The sequence below is a fragment of the Ciconia boyciana genome, chromosome 2, assembly GCF_034638445.1.
Source record: "Ciconia boyciana chromosome 2, ASM3463844v1, whole genome shotgun sequence".
NCBI lineage: Eukaryota > Metazoa > Chordata > Aves > Ciconiiformes > Ciconiidae > Ciconia > Ciconia boyciana.
The window spans coordinates 77295440-77318763 of NC_132935.1; the positions used below are offsets into that span (position 1 = coordinate 77295440).

Genomic DNA, 23324 nt, shown 5'->3' on the forward strand with positions numbered 1-23324 from the left:
TATTACAAATTACTCTTAACCTCTACAAATTACTCTTATGCCACAGTCTGCTGGTTTTGGCTGGGATAGAGTTCATTTTCTTTATAGTAGCTAGTATGGGGCTATGTTTTGGGGCTACTTTTGCTCTTCCGATTCTCTCCCCCATCCCACTGGAGGGGAGTGGGTGAGCGGCTGTGTGGTGCTTAGCTGCCGAGTATGGCTAAACCACAACACACAGAAACCTGCACATGTCCGGGGATTCCAGACACTTTCTTAATTGCCTTTTTGTAGCAGTGCAATAAAGACTGAGCAGCACAGCTGTAAATGCTCATGACAGTGACTAGATCAGCACAGTTCTTTGGTTTTGCAACGGAAACTTCCATGCTCTCTTTCTTTTTAGGAACAACTGCAGTGAGCATGAAGCAAGTTCACTGTACCTTTGGCCACCCCCAGGTGCAGGTGCACCACCGCAGGCCTGGCTGTTTCAAAGGAGCTGCCCCTGGAGCGGAGGTGCGGGCGTGCCGGTGCATTAATGGATTGGGATTAATTATGTATAACCCGGCAGCTGGACGACTGACGATGGAGCTGCCGCGGCGGCAGATGTTTCCCCGGGGTTTGAGGATGTGAAAGCCTCCCCCCGCCTCTCCTCTTTCGCCAGAGACGCAAGTGCAGGGCTGTCCCTGCGGCTGGGAAAGCCCCGCCGCTGATTTCCCCGCGGCGGGTCACGGCAGGGAAGGCCGGAGGGCGGCGATGCCACCTCCACCCCCCCGGCTCGCCCTCACCGGGGCGCGGCCGGACTCGCCTCGCCTCGCCGCGCCTGCCCCGCGCGCCTGGCCGGGCGGCCGTTGGGCGCGGCTAACGGCTGCCGCGCGCTGGGGCCTTTGGCGATGCGGCGTGAGGCGCACGGCAGGGCGCGGGGCTGCCGCCGGGCAACGGCCGCCGCCGGCTGCCTCCAGCTCCGCCTCCTTCTCCTCCTCCTGCTGCTGGTCCCGCCGCAGGCACACCCCGCAGGTACCGTCCCGGGCGGTGGGGTGGCGCCGCCAGGCGGCCGTCGCCGGAGTGCCACTCGTCTCAGGCCGGCGGCAGTCGCCGGGGGGCCTCTCGCCTCAGGCCGATAACACCCGGGGCCTCGGGCAGGTGCCGGGATGGCGGGGTCGAGCCAGGCTGCTCCTTCCCCGCAGGGCCTGGACGTGCAGCTCGGGGAAGGCGGTTGTGGCAGCTCCAAAAGCTCGCTGTCTCCCGTCCCTGCCCTGCCTGGAGTATCAGGTGTGAATTTTACAGGTTTTCCTGATTTCACTCCCTGCCTATGCCTTTATCACAGAGTCATAGAGTCGTTTAGGTTGGAAAAGACCCTTAAGATCATCAAGTCCAACCGTTAACCTAATGCTGCCAAGTCCACCACTAAACCATGTCCGTAAGCACCACATCCACACGTCTTTTAAATACCTCCAGGCATGGTGACTCAACCACTTCCCTGGGCAGTCTGTTCCCATGCTTGATAACCCTTTATGAAACTTTTCCTACTATCCAGTCTAAACCTCTCTTGGCCCAACATGAGGCCATTTCTTCTTGTCCTATTGCTTGTTCCTTGGGAGAAGAGACCAACACCCCCCTCTCTACAACCTCCTTTCAGGTAGCTGTAGAGAGTGATAAGGTCTCCCCTCAGCCTCCTTTTCTCCAGGCTAAACAGCCCCAGTTCCCTCAGCCGCTCCTCATCAGACTTGCCGTCATGCATTTATTTATACTGTTCTGCAAAAGCAGATGTGTGTGTCACTACATATGTGACCCTCTTTACAGCCTGGTACTTTTAAGTTTGTGTTGATATCTGGGGTGTGCTGTTCCATAATACAGGAGCTGTGCCCTTTAACATCCAGCTTTCCCCCCGTGGGTTTTGTTAAATACTTGTCAGTGCTTTTGTAACCAGAAGTAACCAAAATTATTAGTTTGTTCTTTTGTAACTAAGCAACATAGAGATAGGAGCAGGTTAGACAATGCTTTAATATTGTGTTTGTACACCTATGGCTTATGGATATGCTACTATGCCCAAAGACAATTGGACAAGGAGTAGTACGGACATGCTGCTATGTTCCCAGTACAGCCCCAGCCCATCTTGACAAAGAGTCAAGGGTGGTTAGAATAATTGGTTTGTGTTAAGGGTGCCAAATCATTGTTAGGGACCATGCACCATGAAGAAGGGGAGCAAGTTACATAAGCAAGGTGGGATTGCGCATGTCCAGAAGAAGGGGTCAACTAAAGGACACACCTGTACGGCCACCAAGGACCACCAGAGACCCCCATGGAAGCCCCTCGGAGCTCAAGGACGCATGCGTAATGACCACGCAAATATGATAATTAGTTCCAGGAAATAGAATGAATATGCATTATCATTCCAGGAAATTTGATGCATATGTATGTAACTGGACAATATAAGTTTTGGCTGATGTAACCTGCGGTATGCACGCTAGGTGGAACGATCCCCCGTGCATCCGGCGCTGTAATAAAGAATGCCTGCTTCTTAATACTACATTGGTGTTAAGGAGTTTGATTCCTGATTTCGGTGACAGTTTTGGCGACCCAGATGGGACGCTGCTTCTGAATTTCGACGGATCCGAGGGATCGCAGGATCTCCAGCCGGCACCGAGGGATTCTCGGGGAGAACCTCTGATCCCTGGACCGAAGAATTCTGAGCAAGATCCCCTGGAACAAGGTAATAAGGCATTCTTCTAATGGATAGCAGAACTTTAGGTAGGACGTGGGTTAGAGTCCCACTCTGGGCAGTACGTGGGGTTAGAGTCCCACTTTAGGTAGGACGTGGGTTAGAGTCCCACCAAAGGTAGGACGTGGGTTAGAGTCCCACCAAAGCCTGCTCGTAAGGCACGGCGAAAGCTACGCAGGGTTGGGCTAAGAGGTACCTCGGTTGGTAAGTCTCTGCTAGGCGAAAGCCTGTGGAGCAGGGCCCAAGGGGGAGTCTTCAATGGGGGGTTGAAGTCTCCAAGGTTGGGATTTCTGGCAGGGGGCTGGAATCCCAGAGGGAGCTCCAACAAGGGTTGGGGTCCCTCTGACTCGTGCTTGTGATAGTGCACAATCACAACCACTAGTCGTTTGGGAGATGGGTACATTTCCAAGCAAGAAACCCATCCCACAAAGAACACCTTTGGGATGTATTTTAAAACACTGGAAAGATCTGGGGGGTGATCCTTTGACTCAGAAACAGTTAATTGAATATTGCAATCATTGGTGGCCAATGTATACTTTGGAAGGTGGGGAGAAATGGCCAAAGAATAGTCCATCGCAATATAATACCATCTTGCAATTAATGTTATTTTGCAAAAGGGAAGGTAAATGAGATTAAATAGCTTATGAGGTATTTATTTTTGCTTTGAGAAATCACCTGGAGTGGCAAAAACAGTGTGGGATTATCCGGTAAAATTTTATGGTATTGACTTTGGAAAAAACAGGGAAGGAATAAGAGTTTAAGATGATGTTGCTCTGCCTGTAGCATTGGAAAAGGGAATGTCCCAAAGTAAGAGAATTGGATCTTTCGCTACAGGCAATTAAGTTGATGACTCTGAATGATGAGGACTGAAGGAGACCAGGGGAGTCAACCCCAGCTGAACACCTGGTTACATTAAAGCTGAGGAATGATGAAGTAGAATTTTTAGTTGATACAGGGGTAACATATTCGGTATTAAATATATGCAAAGGGGGGTTTAGTCATAAAACTATAAGTGTTGTTGGGGGAGCAGGGTGGAAGAAAATCGGCGGTTTTTACAACCTCTGAAATTCAAATTGGGAAAGCAATGGGTAACTCATCAATTTTTGTATATGCCAGAATGTCCATCATCTTTGTTAGGAAGAGATATATTGAGTAAATTGAATGCACAAAATAATTTTTTAAAATGGGGAGACTCACCTGTTAATACCTGAATCAAAAGCTGTGGAAGCGAGAATTTTTATGTTACAGAACACACCAAGACCAAAGGAAGAAATTCCTGCAGAAGTAGAGGATGCAGTAACACCCTTGGTATGGGCTAGTGGAATTCCAGGTCGGTCTAAATTGGCGGAACCAGTAAAGGTTGTTCTAAAATCTGGAACTAAACCGGTAAGACAAAACAGTATCCTATCAAGTGGGAAGCTAGAAAGGGGTTGGAAGAATTAATAACGAAATGTTTGAATTATGCATTATTGATAGAGTGTGAATCAGAATATAATACCCTGATATTGCTAGTGAAAAAGCTGAATGGCAAGGAATATAGGTCAGTTCAAGATTTAAGAGCCATAAATCAGATTGTTTAAGACGTTCACCCAGTAGTAGCTAACACATATACTTTGCTGACACCCTTAAAAGAAAAACAGAAGTGGTTTACTGTACTTGATCTCAAGGATGCTTTCTTCTGCATGCCTCCAGACAAAGATATCCAGGCATATTTGCCTTTGAATGGAAAGCCCCACCACTGGATGCAAGACACAACTCACCTGCACAGTGCTACCTCAAGGGTTCAAAAATAGTCCTACAATATTTGGTAATTAGTTGGCAAAGGAATTGGAAGTATGGAAAAAAAGAAAATTCAGAAGGAATAATATTGCAGTATGTCGATGACTTCTTGATAGCAACAGAGGCATGGGAAGACTGTTTACAAGTGACCATCAGCTTGTTGAATTTTTGGGACAAGCAGGATACCAAGTATCAAAAAGCAAGGCCCAGATTGGGAAAGAGACTGTGACATATTTAGGCTTTGAAATTTTGCAAGGACAAAGAAGATTGGGAGCAGGCAGAAAGGAAGCAATTTGTCAAGTTCCAGAACCCAGAACGATATGGGAATTGCGGACATTTTTGGGTATGGTCAGGTGGTGTCGATTGTGGATCCTCAATTATGCAGCTTTGAAAGGATCCCAGGAGAATTACCTGTTGTGGACACCTGAGTGTTGGACAGCTTTTAAAAATCTGAAGAAGGCTTTGATGTCTGCACCTGTGGTAGGACTCTCAGATTTAGCAAAGCCTTTTGAATTGTTTGTACATGAGTGATAACATCTTGCTTTGGGTGTGTTGACTCAAAAATTAGGAACTTGGAAACGGGCCATTGGGTATTTTTCTAAGCAATTGGATAATGTCAGCAAGGGATGGCCTGGATGTTTGCGAGCTGTGGCAGCAACTGTACTCTTAATCCAAGAAGCAAGGAAATTAACCATGGGGCAGAAAATTACCGTTTATGTCCCACATATGGTAGCTTCTGTCTCGGAGCAAAAAGGGGGGCAATGGCAGTCCCCAGGCCGCATGCTTAAATACCAGGTCATTCTCTTGGAACTGGATGATGTGGAACTTAAAACTACAACAGCAGCGAACCCAGCAATGTTTTTGAGCTCAGAAATGGGTGAGTCTTTACACCATGATTGTTTGCAAACTATTGGACAGGTATATTCTAGCAGACAGGACCTGAAGGACGAATCGTTGCCTAATCCTGATTTGGAGCTGTTTATGGATGGAAGCAGCTTTGTCCGAGATGGAAAACGGATGGCGGGGTATGCAGTGGTTACCACCACCCCAAGTGATGAAAGCTGAAGCTCTCCCTGTGAATACATCAGCACAGAAAGCAGATTCACACACATGGAGCTATCTGGAAGGAAAGAGGACTGTTGTCAGCTCAGGAAGAAATTCTTCAACTCCTCCAGGACATCCAGCAGCCCAAGGAAGTAGTGGTAATGCATTGTAAAGCACATCAATTTGGACAAACCATGGTAAATGTGGGCAACCGATTGGCTGATAAAACTGCTAGAGAGGCAGTGGAGCAAAGCATCCTTGCCCTGGTACCAGTAAAACAGGTAAAACTTCCAACCCCGAAACCAAATTATGGTAAATTGGATAGATTATTGGCAGAACAGTTGAGAGTAGTAGAAAATGAGGTGGGTAACATCCACCAGACAAGTCATAGTTACCCCACAAATAATGATAAAATAGTAGAGGAAAAAAGAGAGAAACACATGGGGGAATTGAAGTGATGATTGTGGATTTACAGAAATCAAGATTGCTGTGTGCACATCCCAAATGTTACAGCTGCTTTGAATGAACAAATAGATGATATGAAGAGGGTGGCACAGCAGACTCAAGGTTTAAGGAGGGAAATGCAAACAAATTGGTTACGCCAAATTTTGGAACGTTTTGGATTTCCTCTTAAAGGATGGATAACTGAGTTGTTACAGACACTAATCATTTTGATTACAGTTGTTTTGGTGATTTGTTTGGTTTATCAATGTTTAAAGAAAACGTTGACACAGAAATCAGCGATGAAGCATCGTACACCAATGCCGGGAGAGAAGCCACCTGCTTATGTTGAGTTATGAAAGATTAAGAGTGGAAGTATTGAAAAGATGATTATTTCAAAACTTCCAAAGGGGGGAAATGTAACCAGAAGTAACCAAAATTATTAGTTTGTTCTTTTGTAACTAAGCAACATAGAGATAGGAGCAGGTTAGACAATGCTTTAATATTGTGTTTGTACACCTATGGCTTATGGATATGCTACTATGCCCAAAGACAATTGGACAAGGAGTAGTACGGACATGCTGCTATGTTCCCAGTACAGCCCCAGCCCATCTTGACAAAGAGTCAAGGGTGGTTAGAATAATTGGTTTGTGTTAAGGGTGCCAAATCATTGTTAGGGACCATGCACCATGAAGAAGGGGAGCAAGTTACATAAGCAAGGTGGGATTGCGCATGTCCAGAAGAAGGGGTCAACTAAAGGACACACCTGTACGGCCACCAAGGACCACCAGAGACCCCCATGGAAGCCCCTCGGAGCTCAAGGACGCATGCGTAATGACCACGCAAATATGATAATTAGTTCCAGGAAATAGAATGAATATGCATTATCATTCCAGGAAATTTGATGCATATGTATGTAACTGGACAATATAAGTTTCGGCTGATGTAACCTGCGGTATGCACGCTAGGTGGAACGATCCCCCGTGCATCCGGCGCTGTAATAAAGAATGCCTGCTTCTTAGTACTACATTGGTGTTAAGGAGTTTGATTCCCAATTTTGGTGACACTTTTGCCCACCTACACCCACCATATCCACCAGTGGAATTAAGCTTATTTTCCACATGTGGAGATGGAGATGGATGCAGGAAAGCTAAATGATTATCTAAGTAATCTTTTTTCCTCAAAAATGAACAGTGAGTGCTGGGGAGAGGGGTATTTCTCCTTCCTGTGTAGCAAAGAAGCTGCATGCCTGAGGGGGTCGAACACTCGCCTGAGGCGAGTTGCATGGACAGTGAGTAGCTGGTAACTTTGGCACTCGGCTAAAAGAGCTGCATCACTTTGTTGAAGGCTCTGAGGTACAGAAATAGTTATGTGGTAGGATACCAAGACTGTACATTTCTGGTGTACTAGTGCTGATCTTGTATCCACTGTGTGCATAATTGCAGCTGTCAGCTGTTACTGGTTGGGAAATTCAGTTGTATGGCCTCTCAACTCTAAGACTGGGAATGCCCTGAAATTACAGTCTCTGCTTCCTAGTGAGGTTTTAAAATTTGACTGTAGTAAATCACTTAGGCTTTCTGACAGTATTAAACTAGATTATTTAATTTGTACATTAATGTGCATACGTGCCAGATCTTCTTATTCCATGATCTGGTTATGATCGAGTTTCACCAATTCCTTTACAAAGTCAAGGTCTTTTCTAGGAACAAGATCAGAGGTGAAGTTCAAAGTTCTTCTACTCTCTGACAAAAAAAGGGAAGACCATGTGCAGTATTTCAGTATATGTTCACTGAAACCTTGTTGTCATAGTATTTCTTCTGTCTTTGGTTTTAATAGGCATAATAGACACTGTCAACTCCAAAAAAGACACTTATTTCAATTTTATTGCACTGGGGTGTTACTTATGTAGTCTGAGTTCAGACTGATGTAAAGAATATGAACCTTTTTCTTTAAGGATTTTTCTTTTTTTTTTTTGTTTACTAACGCTGACGGTTTTGGCTTATGTGTTTTTCCTTAAGTGAATAATTAAACTTTTTGAGGACAATGTGGAGCATGTTTCTTAAAATTGCTTATTTACATTTGACTTTTCTGAGCCATCTGAAGGAAGTTTCCACCTTCCTGAAAAGATACAACATTTTAAACTTTAGCTTGCAATATAATAAGGAAAAACATCTCTTTTTTAACTTACAAAATGTGTTAGTGGTGTAATTGTCAGAAAGGAAATATGAAGGCTTGAAAAACATAATACGGTTCATATCTTGTAGGCTTTTTGTCAAAAGGGTTAAACTTAACTGAGACAGATTAGAAACTGAAGTTTGGTTTCTCCTATATGACTTTCATATGACTAGTAATAGAAATGGTAATATTTATGCACAGCACTTACCATCAATAGGCAGCTTAGAAATGCCAGCTGCAATTAAAATACTTGGATATAGAAAAACACTTGACTATTAGCATGATTGAGCAAAAATAACTTAAGTAAGTAGCGTTGCTATTTATATATTCTTTCAGTGCAGAAATCTCTTTACAAAAATTATCTCAAACCATAATTACTTTGAAAAAAGTTTTAGCAATTACCATAACTTAAATAAATCTTTTCCCATCGCTTCATAGAATTTTCACTTGTAAAGAAATGAATTGAAACTATGCCAACTGAACATTCTAGTAACACAGTATTTTATTAATTAATAAATTGATTGTTTATGTAAGGCCCATTTAAACTCTGTTTCCTGCCACTGCGATTTTCAGACCAAATTTAATTTTCTGATGAATTATTTTGAAGATGATTAATTTTGCAGCTCTAATGTTCATTTTAAGACTAAAAGATTCAGAATAAAATATTTTATGAAACAGTAGAATATTCCTGACGTGAAACTTTAAGTGGGTGAATGGCATTCCCTTTCAACTCAATGGGCATAGGAGTGAATGCTGATTCCGTCAGTACTAACCTGCCCAGGTTCCTCCTTTGGGCAGGAAGTGGGAAGGAACCCCTCTTTACCTGGCACTGTTGCAACTCCCTCCCACCAGGGAGGAGAAGCAGGAGGGGTTGTTTGTCTGTGCAGGTACAATCCACCTGCTACTTCTCATCTCCAGTTGAGACTCTTCCCTCTATAGGCAGAACCCCTTAGAAATACATGAGCTCAATTTCTCACAGTGTTTGGGTAGAATTTATACATCTGCCAAGTAGATTTTAAACGCATCAAACAGGGTGTTAGCATTTTACACTTAAATTTAACTCTCTGCAGGATTTTGGGCCTGTTTCAGTGGCATAAATTAGTAGTTGAATTTAACTCCATCAGATTTTAAAGTCGCCCAATGAATCCTCAAGTAACATAGCTACTTTATATGGCAAATGTACCCTTGAATTCCAGTCTTTGGGAACGGCTCTTTAGGCAGCTGGGAAGTTTGAATCACCCTGGACTTGGGGATAAATTACCCTAAACTGTCATGTGTCTGATAGTGATGTAAAACAATTTTTCTTCATCTGTGTTATTCTGCAAAAGGAACCGTTGCTCACACCTTGTATTATGCCTGTAAGAACTACAAGACAATGAGAAATCAGACCCTATGTATTCCTAGTGCATTTGCCTGCTTGAAAAACTTAATTGGGGGAATTAATTCAGAAATCTCACTTATTTTTCTCAAAAATGAGTGAAATTTAGCTTTTCTCACTGCTTATTAAGTGCAGGTTCAAACTGAAGGGGTGGAATAATATATTTAATGACTTTAAAATGCAGTTTAGGCACGTGCCTTGTCCGTTATTGCTTTTGTTGCTCTTTCTGTGGGACTTAATGACCTCTTGATACTTTTTCTATGAAAAGCTTCTTTTTAACCTGATCATATGCACTCTTAAAATAGAGAATGAAAACTGGAAGATCATTTTTGCTAGAAATTGCTGCAGGGAGTGCCATTTAAATTCCAGGTGATTAAGAGGAGAGCAAATGAATTCAAGTAGGAAACCTGAAAAAAGGCTTGAAAAAAATGTAAAAGGCAGTGTAGAAAGTGAGGAAAAGAGTGTATGAGAATTGGGATTCATATGCGGACAGAAACATTTACTGACTGAAATGGCTGCTACGCAAATGAAACATGTATACACATGAAAGAGCATTTAAGCTGACTTCCTCAAAATCTAGCATGCATGGTCACTGAAGAGACCAAAAAAGTAATTCCAGAAGTTGTAGATTATCTTCCTTCAGTAACCATATTGTTTCCACTTTTTCTAGTTCTTTTTAAAGAAACAGTTCAAGAGCTCCATCTTTGGGTTTAAATTATTATTGTAAAAAAATATTACATTCCTTCTGCATTGATTAAGTAGTGCCTAAACATCCCATAAAGTTATGTATATCTGCTTATACCTTGTCAGTTTGCAATGCTTAACTTTTCTAGATGCATTTGTCCAGTTGCCTTCTCATAAACTTTGAATACTTTCTGTGTAAGATTGTTGTTTTCAGTTTTTCTCTCATTAATTTGTTTTTGGTGGATTATGTTTTTCCTTTCCAATTACGATGCATAAATCAACTTGACAGATCATAAAATATTTATGGATCATGTGGACAGATAATAGTGGCAGAAGGAATTTTAAAACAGGCTGTTTTTCAGGTAGGATTTGTAATTTGCTATAAATTAGTATGCTTTGATTAAAATCAAAGCATATGCTGATTTTTGTCAGTGGAGAACCTGATCATGTTCTTTCAGCAGCTGAATTTTAGTGAAAAATTAGTTTTGTTTCTGCCAGTGCAGCAGAATTCTAAAAGACTTAACATAAATATTCCAGTGAGAAATGTTGAATCCATTTTGTTTTCCAATAAAAACTCTCCAATCCTTCTAGGAGGTCTTTGGGGAGAATGAAAGTTATTTGAAAAATTTTGCTCCCCCCAAAAAGTTGTGGAAGTGATACACAGTGAAGAAGTATTGCAAAGTAAATTAAACTGTTAATCACAGAAATTCATCATATATGAGACTACTCTTATGATTATCTTCTCTTTTTTTTTTCTCAAGCAAGTTTTTTTTTTTTTCTACTTTCTAAGTATTTTCAGTGGTGTACTCTGCTTACATTCTGAAATGACAAGTACAGACAGCTCTTTTAACTTACCTTGATTTTCTTGTCCTGATAGCTGAAGAATCTGCCTTGCTTCTGTTTTCCATAACAATACTGTAGAGAAGTACAATTACCATTTGTATAATAGATGGGGTGAATTGATAATTTACCATTATTGCTTAAATAAAGATAAATCGAAACAAAGATGGGACTCAACCCCACTCTCATTGCCCCCAATAAATGCCTTAATCTATAACCAGTTTACCAGAGTATTTATTGTTGCTTTTTGGTTTTGAATGTTGAACCTAAGTTAGCAACAACCACTGATCTGGTGCCACATAATTATTTAGCCCATCTTCATAAAATAATTGCTGCTGCTGCTATGTTCAGTATTTTATTGCTGTATTTTGTATTCAAGGCTTTCTGTTCCTTTGTTATTTACTTTCTTTCCCAGATTCCCCGAAAGAATTAGAAATCACGAGCATACCTTAACTCCCAGTAGCCCACATTCTTTCCAAGCAGGAGGTGGAGACAAAGAACACAAAATGCTGAGAGGTCTAATAGCCATTATCTTTCTGCTGACTTCAGTTCTGTATCTCTGGAAACTCTGTAAAAGAAACTCAGGTCTGACTTGTACTAGAATGCCCACCAGAAAGATACTCCAGTTTTCCTTCAGAAGCCTTGTATATCTTGCAAAGCTTTGCAAACTTTATGAACATGTTTTTAATTTCTATTTAAAATAGAAGAAATGAAAATTAAAATAGCCATACAAGACCTTATATTTCTTTTCATGGGGAAATTAAGAAAATCACAATCATGACGGAACCCAAACTCATTACTTCATTAATGATCAGTGTACACATTGACTGACATCCTGACTGAGGGTATCATAACAATGCAGCTAAATTTTCTCCTCATTTTGGACAGTGCCCATTCCCGTTATCCCCATTTTGGACAGTCTTAATTTAAAATGTGACCGTTCTTTTGTAAAACATGAATATATTTAAAACTAAATCTAAATTTAAGTGCTGTTTAGAATAAGGATGCTTTTTCTATATCAGGCCTTTGTTACTGTTTTTTGTTGCTTTAATGAGAGTCATGCATTGTATAAGACATTAGGCAAGTATTAACTTAATATCCACTGATGAATAAGTCTATTAAAGGGCGTAGATTAACCTAAAGTATGCTGCTTGCTTTTTCAGATAAATAGTTGTATTAATGTCATTGTTTTATCTTTTAACAGTTCAGCCCACAAAGAGATTTTTAAGAAGTGCAGGGCCAAGACACAATAGCTTAAAAATAGTGGGATCTGTCGTATTTCCAGGTATTTTTCTTTAAACATAATGTAACAAATTTTAGTGAAAATACTGTTTTTAACAAGAAAAGGCCCTTCTTTATAGTATCCCTTGTTGTTGAATTGTTTTAAATGGTTTTAAGTGGTTTAATGAATTACAATTCTGTACTGAATGATGTATACTTAATAGGCTATCCCACAGCATATATTTCTGTCATTGGAATTTATTTTTCATAGGTTTTTTATTCTTACCCATAATTTTTATGAAACCAAGATATTTTCTGTAATTGTTATAAAAATAGAAATGTTCTGTGTACTCTTCCACCTGGCTGTAGGGCTCTTGCTCCAAAATGCTGCTTTCTTGCACTGTAGATATTCTGACTTCATCTTACTTGTTATGTACACAGAACCTGAGACTTGAAATTTATGTTATATTCTACAACAAAAATTAAGAAGAGATAAGAATTAATTGCTTTCTAAGTTAAATCCATCTAACTCCAGAATATTATCACTTTCTTTTCTCATTAAACAAAATTATTAGAAAATCTGAAAATTAAATTAAAGACCAGGCTGTTTCTCATTGCCATTTATTTACTCATGTTGCTTTTTCTCTAAAGGCATATTGCTGCATTGGTTTTGGTAATACTCTTCCCCATAATTTTCTCCATGTGCATTTTCCAGTTATAGCTTTACTAGTAGCATATCTAGAAGTGATACTTCTGTTGTTTGGGGGAATGCTAAAAGACAACATTTTTTGACCTTTTTTTTGGTACAAATTCTTAGACACACCAGGTTTTGTTCAAAGGTGAAACAATTCTGGGAAATAATTTGTTTTTAAAGGTTTCTCTTAGTAGTTTAACTTATAATATTATTTAGCATTAATGTTAAATAACGGCTCTGAGTGATCTAAAGGTTCATTCTATTAGTGTAATCTGACTCATGTCTGTAAACATGGCTACTACTTGAATGGCACAGGGCAAGTTGAAAGTTAGAAGGCAAGATTAAAATGTTTTATCCCAACTCTGTTTCTAAACAATTTAGTATTAATAAAGAATATTTCCACCTTCTCTGGGACAGACCATTGTGAGTATACTAGACGTGGCTCCAGTGTTCTTTTGGGATGCTGGGCAACATCTCTATTTTGAGGGGTTTTTTTCACCAAAATTTGGTTAAATACAATGCTACACTATTAAAATCCTGCACTTTAAAAATACCTGACATAAACATTATTTTTTGGATCACTATCTAAGGTAAATATTTTTATAATGGAGATAATATGAACAAATTTTTTAAAAAAGCAAAGAACTTTAATTAAAAGAGTAAGACTTTATTTTGAAAGAAGAAGAAGAAGGTTATACCTGGTAGATATTTTTTTAGCCATTATTTTCTATCAGATGCCCTTCTGTTATATTATACCTATGATACACATTTACAAAACTGTCATGGAAATTTACAGTGGCAGGACAGAATTTACCATCTTGGCAGGTTATGATAATAATGACACCATAATTTTGTTACTTTTTATTATGGATATGTAATTTTTTAAAATATTGCTGCAAGACAGAACAAAGCAACCTTGAGGAAATAAAAAACAAAATGTGAAGTGGGAGAGAGACGCAATGTATACAATTTTGCCCCAACAGACTATTACTAAAGCCAGTCAGTTAGTAAATTTTGAGAAAAAGTATTAAGGATTTGTAATGGAAAAAAGACTAATCATATTGGCAGTTGCATTAACATGTGGAATTCATATTAATTTTCATGCTTCAGGGTTAAAACCTGAAACACCACCTGTAAATTACATTTATTTCCTTGATATCCTATTGTACAATTGAAAATACATACTTTGCTGTTTTCTGCAATATAGGATACTGTAAAGAACTGGTTATTAGCTGGGATGGACATACCTCTTGATCTCAAGACTATCAAAATTCTGAAGTTATTCTTATATATTAAATGTTATATCTAAGTCTTTATTCTGTTTAAACAACTTAATACTGTAATGTGAATGTAAGTGGCTTTTCATTTTTTAATAAAAGTGAACAATCATACTTGGAGAGGAGAGAGAACTGTGGTGGCATTACCGCCAGTTGCCACAATGGAAAAGTGAAAACTGTTTTTCTGAGCATTAATCCCTTCCTGCAACAAATACTTAAACTGTTTTCCAGTTGCAGGGAGTCTGAAATAGTCAATGGTAAGATAACATTGTGGTAATTTGTTTATCTGATTCAGTTTTAATCATTAGTCAGATTCTCCAAATCACAAATGTAGTAGCTGTAATGTTTTATACTATACTGTAGCTTTTCTGTGGCATTAGGGTAGCCTGGTACAGAGCATGGTATATTCAAGTTTAAACCTCACTGGAGCATAAACGTCTAGCATCCCATGCTTCTGAAGAGAACAAATGCCTTGCAGAATGTCAGTGCGAAGGGAAATAAAACGAATTGTACACACTGAAATCCTGCATATTATGGAAGTGATTATGACTACACTACATAGTTTGTAGAAACAACTGAAGATCTAGAAGCACCTGTATGCTACAAATCGCATAGAAGACATGCACACCTGCTTTACCATGGGAAAAGACTAAGTAAATCCTTACCTTACTCAGTTTGCTTCCTATCTGATTATGTCTGAATTAAACAATAGGCAGCTCACCATTTAGTGAGCTACAACACTAAACCCTTTTTAAGCACATACATCGTGCACTGGTAAAAGCCAATTGCTAATAGAATGGAAACAGCAAGCTTTCAAGTCTGAGTATCCTGCAACTTCACTCTCTCCATGCGTGTGTTGGAGACCAATTGAGACAGAACGCCATAGAAGCCCATGCTTGTGAGAACCTACTAAGTGACGTACTCCATTCAGGAGGATGTTACAGTGCACTGTGCTTCTTGTTTACACAACCAGATAAGCCTAGGACTAGAAAGAATTCTATTATTTATTTCTTCCAGAGAAAACAAACCTGTATTTTGTATTTCATTTTGATGGTAGAGATAACAGAACCAGTGCCAAAATTAGAACTCCTTTCAAGATCATTGTTGAACCACTGTCTTGAAATTTATATAGCTCACTGTTAGGATACCATTGATAAATACTTGATGCTAATGATTTTTTTTTTTTCAGTTAAAGTTTATGTCAAGCTGAATCACAAGTCCACGTATTTTATGTCTTACAAATCATCTGCGAAACTTAGAACTGATTGATCCAGTATTCCAGTGGAATGGACCAGGTGGTGTTCTTTCTTCAGGTAAGGATTTATTTTCTTACATGTCCCCTCGCACTCCCTCCCCTTCCCCCGCTCCCCCCCTAAAGTAGCACAAGGGTTATAAAAGTGGGAATGTAAATGGAGAAGTAACTGAGGATACTTTGCGAGCATTTTTATGTATATCGTACAAATTAACTTTCACTTTTCAGAAAGAAAGGTGTGAGATAACCAAACTAAAACACATTTTCAGATCTCTGTAAAGAATAGTGCCATCTCTAAAGAGTACTAGACGGAGCAGGGCATGTTGGATGCAACAGAGGCTGAGGATGACATTCTTTGCTGCACTGAGAGACAGCTGGGAGTGTTCTACAAGGATAGAGTAACAGGATGATGGGCGGTGTGATCTAGCCCAACTGCCTGCTCAATGACAGACTACCTTCAGATATGAAGTTGCTCAGGGCCTTGACCACTTGAGTTTGGGGAATCTCTATCCTTGGAGATTTTCTGTCTTTTCTGTGCAACGTGTTCCTCTTTTTTTCTTATTTTCAATCATAATTTCCCTTATTGCAACTTGTCATTGTTGCTACTTGTCCTTTTGTGGTGCACCTCTTAAAAAGTATGGGTTGTTCTTCCCTGTTATCTCCCCTTAGGTAGTGAAGGACTGCAATTCCCTCCTTAGACTTCTCTAGGGTAAAAATCCCAGTTTCCTCTGCCTCTTGTCCTATGCTCCAACTCCCTAATCATCTCAGAAGCCTTCTTGTTGACTTGCTCCAGTTTTTAGTATCTGTCTTGTACTGAGGAGTCAAAACTGGACACAGTCTTCCAGAGTGCCCAAATGAGTGCTGAGTAAGGAGAGAATAATAACTTATTTTGATCTGCTGGATATACTGTTGCTAATGCAGCCCAGTATGCAGTTACCCTTCACTGTGCAAAAGTGTGTTTCTGATTCATGTTCAGTTTAAAATCCACCAGGACTCCCAGGTACTTTTTTGCAGGTCTGCTCCCAAGTCACCTGGTTCCCGTCTGCATATGTTGCTGCTCATATTCTCTCTCAGGTGTAGGACTTTGCATTTATCACTGTTGAACTTCATGAGGTTTCTGGCAGACTGCCTCTCTAGTTGTGCAAGGTCCCACTGAATGGAAGCAATGTCCTGTAGTGTATCAGCCCCCCTGCCAATTTGATATCTTTTGCATACTGGACAACAAGGCATTCAGTCCTGTGGTGTAGGCCACTGGTAAAGATGCTAAGCAGTTCTGGTGCTTTTATCAGCCCTGAGGAAAGCTCTTCATCACTGGCTGCTAGGTAGACCAATCTTCAAAATGACAATGCAGACAGTTTTTCATCCATCTTGTATTCCACTTGTCTAGTCCATATGTCCACAGATGGGCTACAAGGATGTGATGGAGGATCATACTGAAATCCTTGCTAAAGGCTTTCAGTGTATATGACATCTACTGCTTTCCCCACATCCTCAGAGGCAGTCATTTAATTCCAGAAGATGCTCGGGCTGGTCAGCCATGATTTGCCAATGGCAAATTGATGCTGCCTGTTCTCAATCACTGTCTTGGCATTTGTGTGTCTGGAAATGACTTCCAGCAGTTCTATCATCTTTGCAGGACCTGAGGTGAGGATGGCTGACCTGTGATTCCCTGGGTCTTCTTCCTTGCCTGTTTTTACGATAGATGTATTTTTTTGGTCTTTCTGGTCATTGGGGACCTCATCACCATCAAAACAGACAACAGTCATTAATTAGTCAGCTCCCTCAGCATCCTCAGATATATCTCATTCTGGGCTACAAACCTGTATACGTCCAGCTCACTTAAGTCCCTAACATCACACTTCTCTCTCCCTGTAGCATCTCCCCTAAACTGTGGTAGAGCTTGGGGCAGGGCTGGAAAGCAGCCCTTGCTAGGAATGAGTGAAACAAAGGTGGCGTTGTGTACCTCAGTGTTTTCCATGTAATTTGTCACTAGGTCATTCAGCCCCAATCAACCTGTGGCCAACATTTTTATTGCTCTTCCTCAATTGCATGTGTTTCTGTTGGCCCTTCACATCCCTTGCCAGTTTCAACTTCTGGTTAACCTGCTCATGGAGAATTTAAACATTGTTTTTCAGAAAGATGCCTCTAGTGAAATCATTGTCCTAATCTGCTAGTATGGTGTGAAACCCCCAAATCATTGTTTCTGCATGGAGTCTGTTGGGCTACTTGTATATATATGTTATTTTTCTCCCGTAACTAGGATTGTTTAGAAATTATGACTGGTTCATCAGCAATATCTTTCCAAGTCTGAGCAGGGAACCTGAGTTCTGTTTTTTGTTTCCTTCCATGTATGTCTCATTTACCCTTTAGTGTAATTTCATTTTTAAAAAGGACAATAAGCATTGTGATGAATTTATAAACATGTTTTATCTCTTATTTTAGTTTACAATTTAGTTTATGAACCATTCATCCTTTTATAATGGCAGTGTTTCCAAATCCTTTTTGCTTTCCTCTTAGCCTATACTGCTGTCTATCAGAACTCTGTCCTTGGTCTTATGTTTTCAAGTAACTTTTCCTGTTACACAATCTGAAATACCATTTACAGCATTGTGATTCTTCATTCTTAATCCTCTACATGCCAGCCTTCATTGTAGAGCATTTCACATTTATATGACATCTAACACTACACTGTGTTTTTGCTCTGAATCTGATAACAGGCTTCGCCCTCAGAAAAAATGTTTAGCATTCTTTGCCTCAAAGTGGTATAGGTGGTTTTGCTTATACTTAGGCCTGTGGGCTACCCCATTTTACATGAAACCGTTAATCTCCCTTGGGATGGATATATTCTGGTTAGCTGAGTGTCCTGCATTGTAACTGATATATTTTGATGCCCAGTCTGTGATGCATGACAGACACAGTATCAGGTATATTGTCATGTGTTTAAGTACTGAGCTTAATCTGATCAGACAGAAGACAACCTCCTGATTCACAATTAACAAAAATTGCCTGTTTCACTCCTCTGGCTTCTGTTTACTCAAACTGCAGTTTCAACAGTGTAGAACAGAAAACCATGGAGACCTCAGACTTCTTCCAGTTGACAGGTTTAAATCTCTTTGGGCACATTGCTTCAGTAGTATCCCGAGTTGCTATGTCAACCTTGGTTCACTAGCAAAAAAGCTATGGTAGCAGAGGTTCTTGGCTCTGTGGCAACTTCAGGTTTACTAGGTCTCTGTTGCAGCAGGCAGGCAGGCAAAAAACATTTCAGTAAGAGAGGAAAACTTGTGTTTTCCTGACATAACTTTCGATAGGGATGAGAGAGGTTTCAGAAAAATTATTTTTAAAAAGAGGTAATGAGAGGACTTCAGCTTCAGCCACCATAATTTTGGGTAAATACCACAAAGATACTCCTTAGTCTCCTAGGGCTGTTGTCACATTCATTTTTTTTTTGACTCGGAGAAAAAAGTATAGCAGACAAAAAGCTATTTAAAGTTTCTAGGTCATGAAATGTTTGCTGTGTAAAAGAATTTGATCATTCAGCCTCCTTTTAGAACAGGTGTAACCCTCTCTAAGTGGTAAAAATCATCTGGGTTTTAGTGTGACTAGTTAGTCTTCTAGTATCTATCATAACGAATTTCCGTAACAGCAGGAAATTAGGATTCATAAACCTTGCTTGATACATTATCTCATACTTTTTCAGTGTGGTTGTAGGAAATAAAGAATCCTTTCAGTGGAAATGTAGAATTGTGAATTGAGTTTTAGGGAAGACTAACAAAATACTGCTTCTAAGAACACTTCAAAATGAATGCAATTATTTAAGCACAAAATCTGTTGGAAAAGAGCCTATCTTTCATTGTACTGTCTGTCATAGTTAGAAAAATCAGATTCTCTTTCAGTCACACCAGCCCTTGACACACACCCTAAGAAGGTGTTTTGTGCCCCAAAAGTCTGTCTAGCTATATACATCAAACATCGTAACTACAGTAAAAGCTCACAAAGAGCAGTAAACACTTTTCTTTCTGTAGCTATTAAAAAACAGGTCTGTTTTTGAACAAGCAGCTTTGTTCACAGATAGTTCCAGTCCACTTATGTGCAGCTGAAAGAGTAATGAAAAATTAAATGCTACACAAAATGTAATTTAAAATCACTACAACTTTAAAATTAGCAAGTCATTTTTCTTCACTTAGCATAGTGACTCTTTTGTACCAAGATGCGGAAATTGTACTTTGAAGTTTTCAAACAGCTGTTGGGCTGGTTGATGTTGTGGTTTAACCCCAGACAGCAACTAAGCACCACCACACAGCTGCTTGCTCATTCCCCCCCTGGTGGGATGGGGGAGAGAATTGGAAGAGTAAAAGTGGGAAAACTCGTGGGTTGAGATAAAGACAGGTTAATAGGGAAAGCAAAAGCCGTGCACACAAGCAAAGCAAAACAAGGAATTTATTCACTACTTCCCATGGGCAGGCAGGTGTTCAGCCATCCCCAGGAAAGCAGGGCTCCATCACGCGTAACGGTTACTTGGGAAGACAAACGCCATCACTCTGAACTTCCCCCCTTTCCTTCTTCTTCCCCAGCTTTATATACTGAGCATGACGCCATATGGTATGGAATATCCCTTTGGTCAGTTGGGGTCAGCTGTCCCAGCCGTGTCCCCTCCCAGCTTCTTGTGTACCCCCAGCCTACTCGCTGGTGGGGTGGGGTGAGGAGCAGAAGAGGCCTTGACTCTGTGTAAGCACTGCTCAGCAGTAACGAAAACATCCCTGTGTTATCAATCAACACTGTTCCCAGCAGAAATCCAAAACACATCCCTGTACTACCTACTATGAAGAAAATTAACTCTATCCCAGCCAAAACCAGCAGTTGAGAGTAAGTTTTTCAAAATACACTTTAAGTGGAGGAAAAAAAATTCAAAATAATTGATTCTTATGTTCTGGATCTTAAAGTTTTACTGCAGAAAACAGCATTTTGATGGTGTTCTGAACAGCTAAATAGAACAAAAAAGCGAAAGCATTTTGATCTTTATTTCTGAATGCAGACATTGGAATAGGCCTGTTCTAGTCTGGTGAAAATGAACCTAGGAATTTGGATTTACAGGAAATCTACTGCTTTTCATACACATTGCCACCTGATATATGCACAGAAGGAATATTTTTGTCAGAAGATTGTGACTGTCCTTTCATAGGACTGAAAAAAGTGTGTGCTATAGTTTTGTAAAACAAAGCAACTGACAAATTAAATACTGCACTCAGCCTCTCAACTACAAGCTAAACACCAGATATTCTAAAACCTACTATTGGTATATCAAACAGTTCTTCTGTGGAGAGGGAAGCAAAGAAAATCAGAAGAAATATGAAGCTGCTTTTCATAGATGTGTATATCTGTATACTCATGCTATCGTTATAACTGATAACATGACTTATACATGTTTCCTGAGAGACTGTCAGAGTCCTGTCTGGACTACAAAACAGAGTGTGTTTCATTCCTATGAAACTTTTCAGGTGAACTCAAGTTTATGATCTACCGTGTTAGCTTCTGTTTCTGTACATGTATAATTCATCACTGAAATTACCTATTTGGACATCTTTAGATATTGCATATTTAAATTTGAACATGTTCAGCAGTTTAATCTGAAGATTAGAATTTAGGATCTGGATTGATAGCTGTTTCTAAATGTCTGAAAAATCTGTTTCTGAAAAGTCCACTGGCCTGATTCTGCTGTCATTTACTTTTGTTCTTAATATATAATTTCAAAATACAGAAGTTGTTCTGCTGTAAAACTGGTCTGAATAAGAGATGGGGTGGGAGGACGGGGAGTAACTATTTTTTGCACTAGAAGAACTGGAAGGAGAATCAATCTGTTGGTTTTAAGTTTAGTAAACCAAGAAACTAAAATATAGGAACACTTAGTTTTAAATATAATTATACAAGGGTATGGGAAGTTAAGGAATTTAGTCTCTGTAACTTAATTCTCACAGGAATAGCTCTGTTTTGCATCCTTCTAATTCCTGAGGATCCTGGAAAATGGTCTAGCTTCCTCTCTTATCATGAATTAAAAAATAACTTATGTTTTGTTTTAAATCATACCAGTTTTCACTGATTCCAGGGAACCTCTGAACTTGATCACATTGCTTTTTTGTCCATCATGCATGTGAAATACCTCCTGTGTAATACAGGCACATTAAATCATATAATGTCATTCACAGCACAAAATGTGATATGAAATCCTGCTCACCTGTCTTACTGAACCTGCTGCAGAGGAATAACATGGAAAAATATGAGATTTAAGAAAGGGGTGGATAGCTTAATCACTTCTAAAATTTAATTTTAAAGCTAACAGTCTGTTTTGTGAACCCAAATTCATCTGAGTAGGCAGTATTCATCCAGATAATCCCATGGAACAAGGCATTTTAAGTGTGGTTTCTTTTATAATGCTAGGAAAAAAAAACCCAAACAACCCAACAACATGACATGCTATTGATTTCATGATCCAAAAGGAGATTCTTTACACACAGACATACCATTAAAATAATTAATGGTTACTATGTAAACATTCTGATCTTTTCTGGTACATGAAGCATTCATTGTTCAAGGTAGGATAAAATTCTATAATAAACTCAGTGACTCAATCCATCAGAAAAACCCTTTAATTTTCTATTTCTGTTGATGTACTATCAAGAAATATTTGTGACCACATCTCTTCAACTGGATTTCCAAGCTTTGTCTTTTGCAGACTTCTTGTCATCTTTGCAGTGCACTAGTGCATTTTATAAGTATAGCAAAGCTGTCTGTGATATATCTTAAAGGTGCTCCAGCTATTCAGTCAGCTAATGGTGTTGTTGCTTTTGGCCCACACAGGGCAGTTGCATATGCCAAAAATCAGAACTATAGTTCTTAAATCTATGCTGTTTTTCTGACAATATTAATCTGATAGCTATTCCAGCATACAGTAGCAAATGACATCCTAGTTTATAGACTTAGCATCCTGAGTAGTTCATAATCAGATTAAAAACCTCTTCATCATCCAAAAAATGAAAGACAGTGTGCCATTAATGTGAGAGCCTAGGCTGATATGGAATCCCAAAGCATTCTTGTCAAAGAATTTGCACTTTCAGTCTTTTTAATAGTACTCTTTTTAACCAGCGCTTGATTTTTTTTTAAACACAGTGATATATATGACAAAATTCAGTTAATTAAAAGATTGAATGGTTTCTTGAGGAACAAAGTTGCCTTACACCCTCCTGCCAAGTATGTAAAAAGATGCACTTCAATCAGGCCATTTTTTTCCCAATATCTTTCTGAAAATGGCGTACCAGGAAAATCAGTGTGCATCTACAGTAACGTGTTAGTTTGAATAGGAGTGTGGCTTTGAAGTTAATTGCTTGACTGTACCCACTCACCACATTTTGTTTGGATCATGGTCTGGTCTTTGAGTGCACAAACTGGATTCCTTTTGGATGAAGCTATTTGGAAAGGTTTGCTTCAAGAAATAATGCGCACTCAATCTGTAAAATCAGATTAGGACTGGTCTGAAGTAAAAGCCCTAAAATGTGTGTAGTATAGATCTCATGTCCTTAGCATTGATTTTTTCAGTCTAAAAATATGCTGCTTTTGCACCACACTAATTGTCTAAGCTTCCATCGTCTATATAAATGTCTAAATTATTTAGGATGTTAAAAAGATTTTTGGCATCTGAAAATGGAAACAAAAATCCATTCTCAAAATATTTTATTGAAGTGAGTATTTTACCTTGAAGTCTATTATAATCTACTCTAATCTAGGGGTTCCTAAGGTTTTCTTTGACAGCTGCCAGCAGGATGGCCTGCTTATTACTATTTGAGAAACCCGTA

The 23324-nt window shown here is 39.6% G+C and overlaps 1 protein-coding gene across 1 annotated transcript in view; it reads left to right on the plus strand.

Moving 5' to 3' along the window:
- Positions 1-1124: 1124 nt before the first annotated feature.
- Positions 1125-23324, plus strand: part of ZPBP (zona pellucida binding protein) — a 38435-nt gene continuing 16235 nt past the window's right edge. The window contains 4 exon segments of the mRNA XM_072851590.1: positions 1125-1245; positions 12241-12321; positions 15418-15442; positions 15444-15541. Coding sequence (XP_072707691.1) covers positions 1125-1245; positions 12241-12321; positions 15418-15442; positions 15444-15541 — 325 coding nt within the window.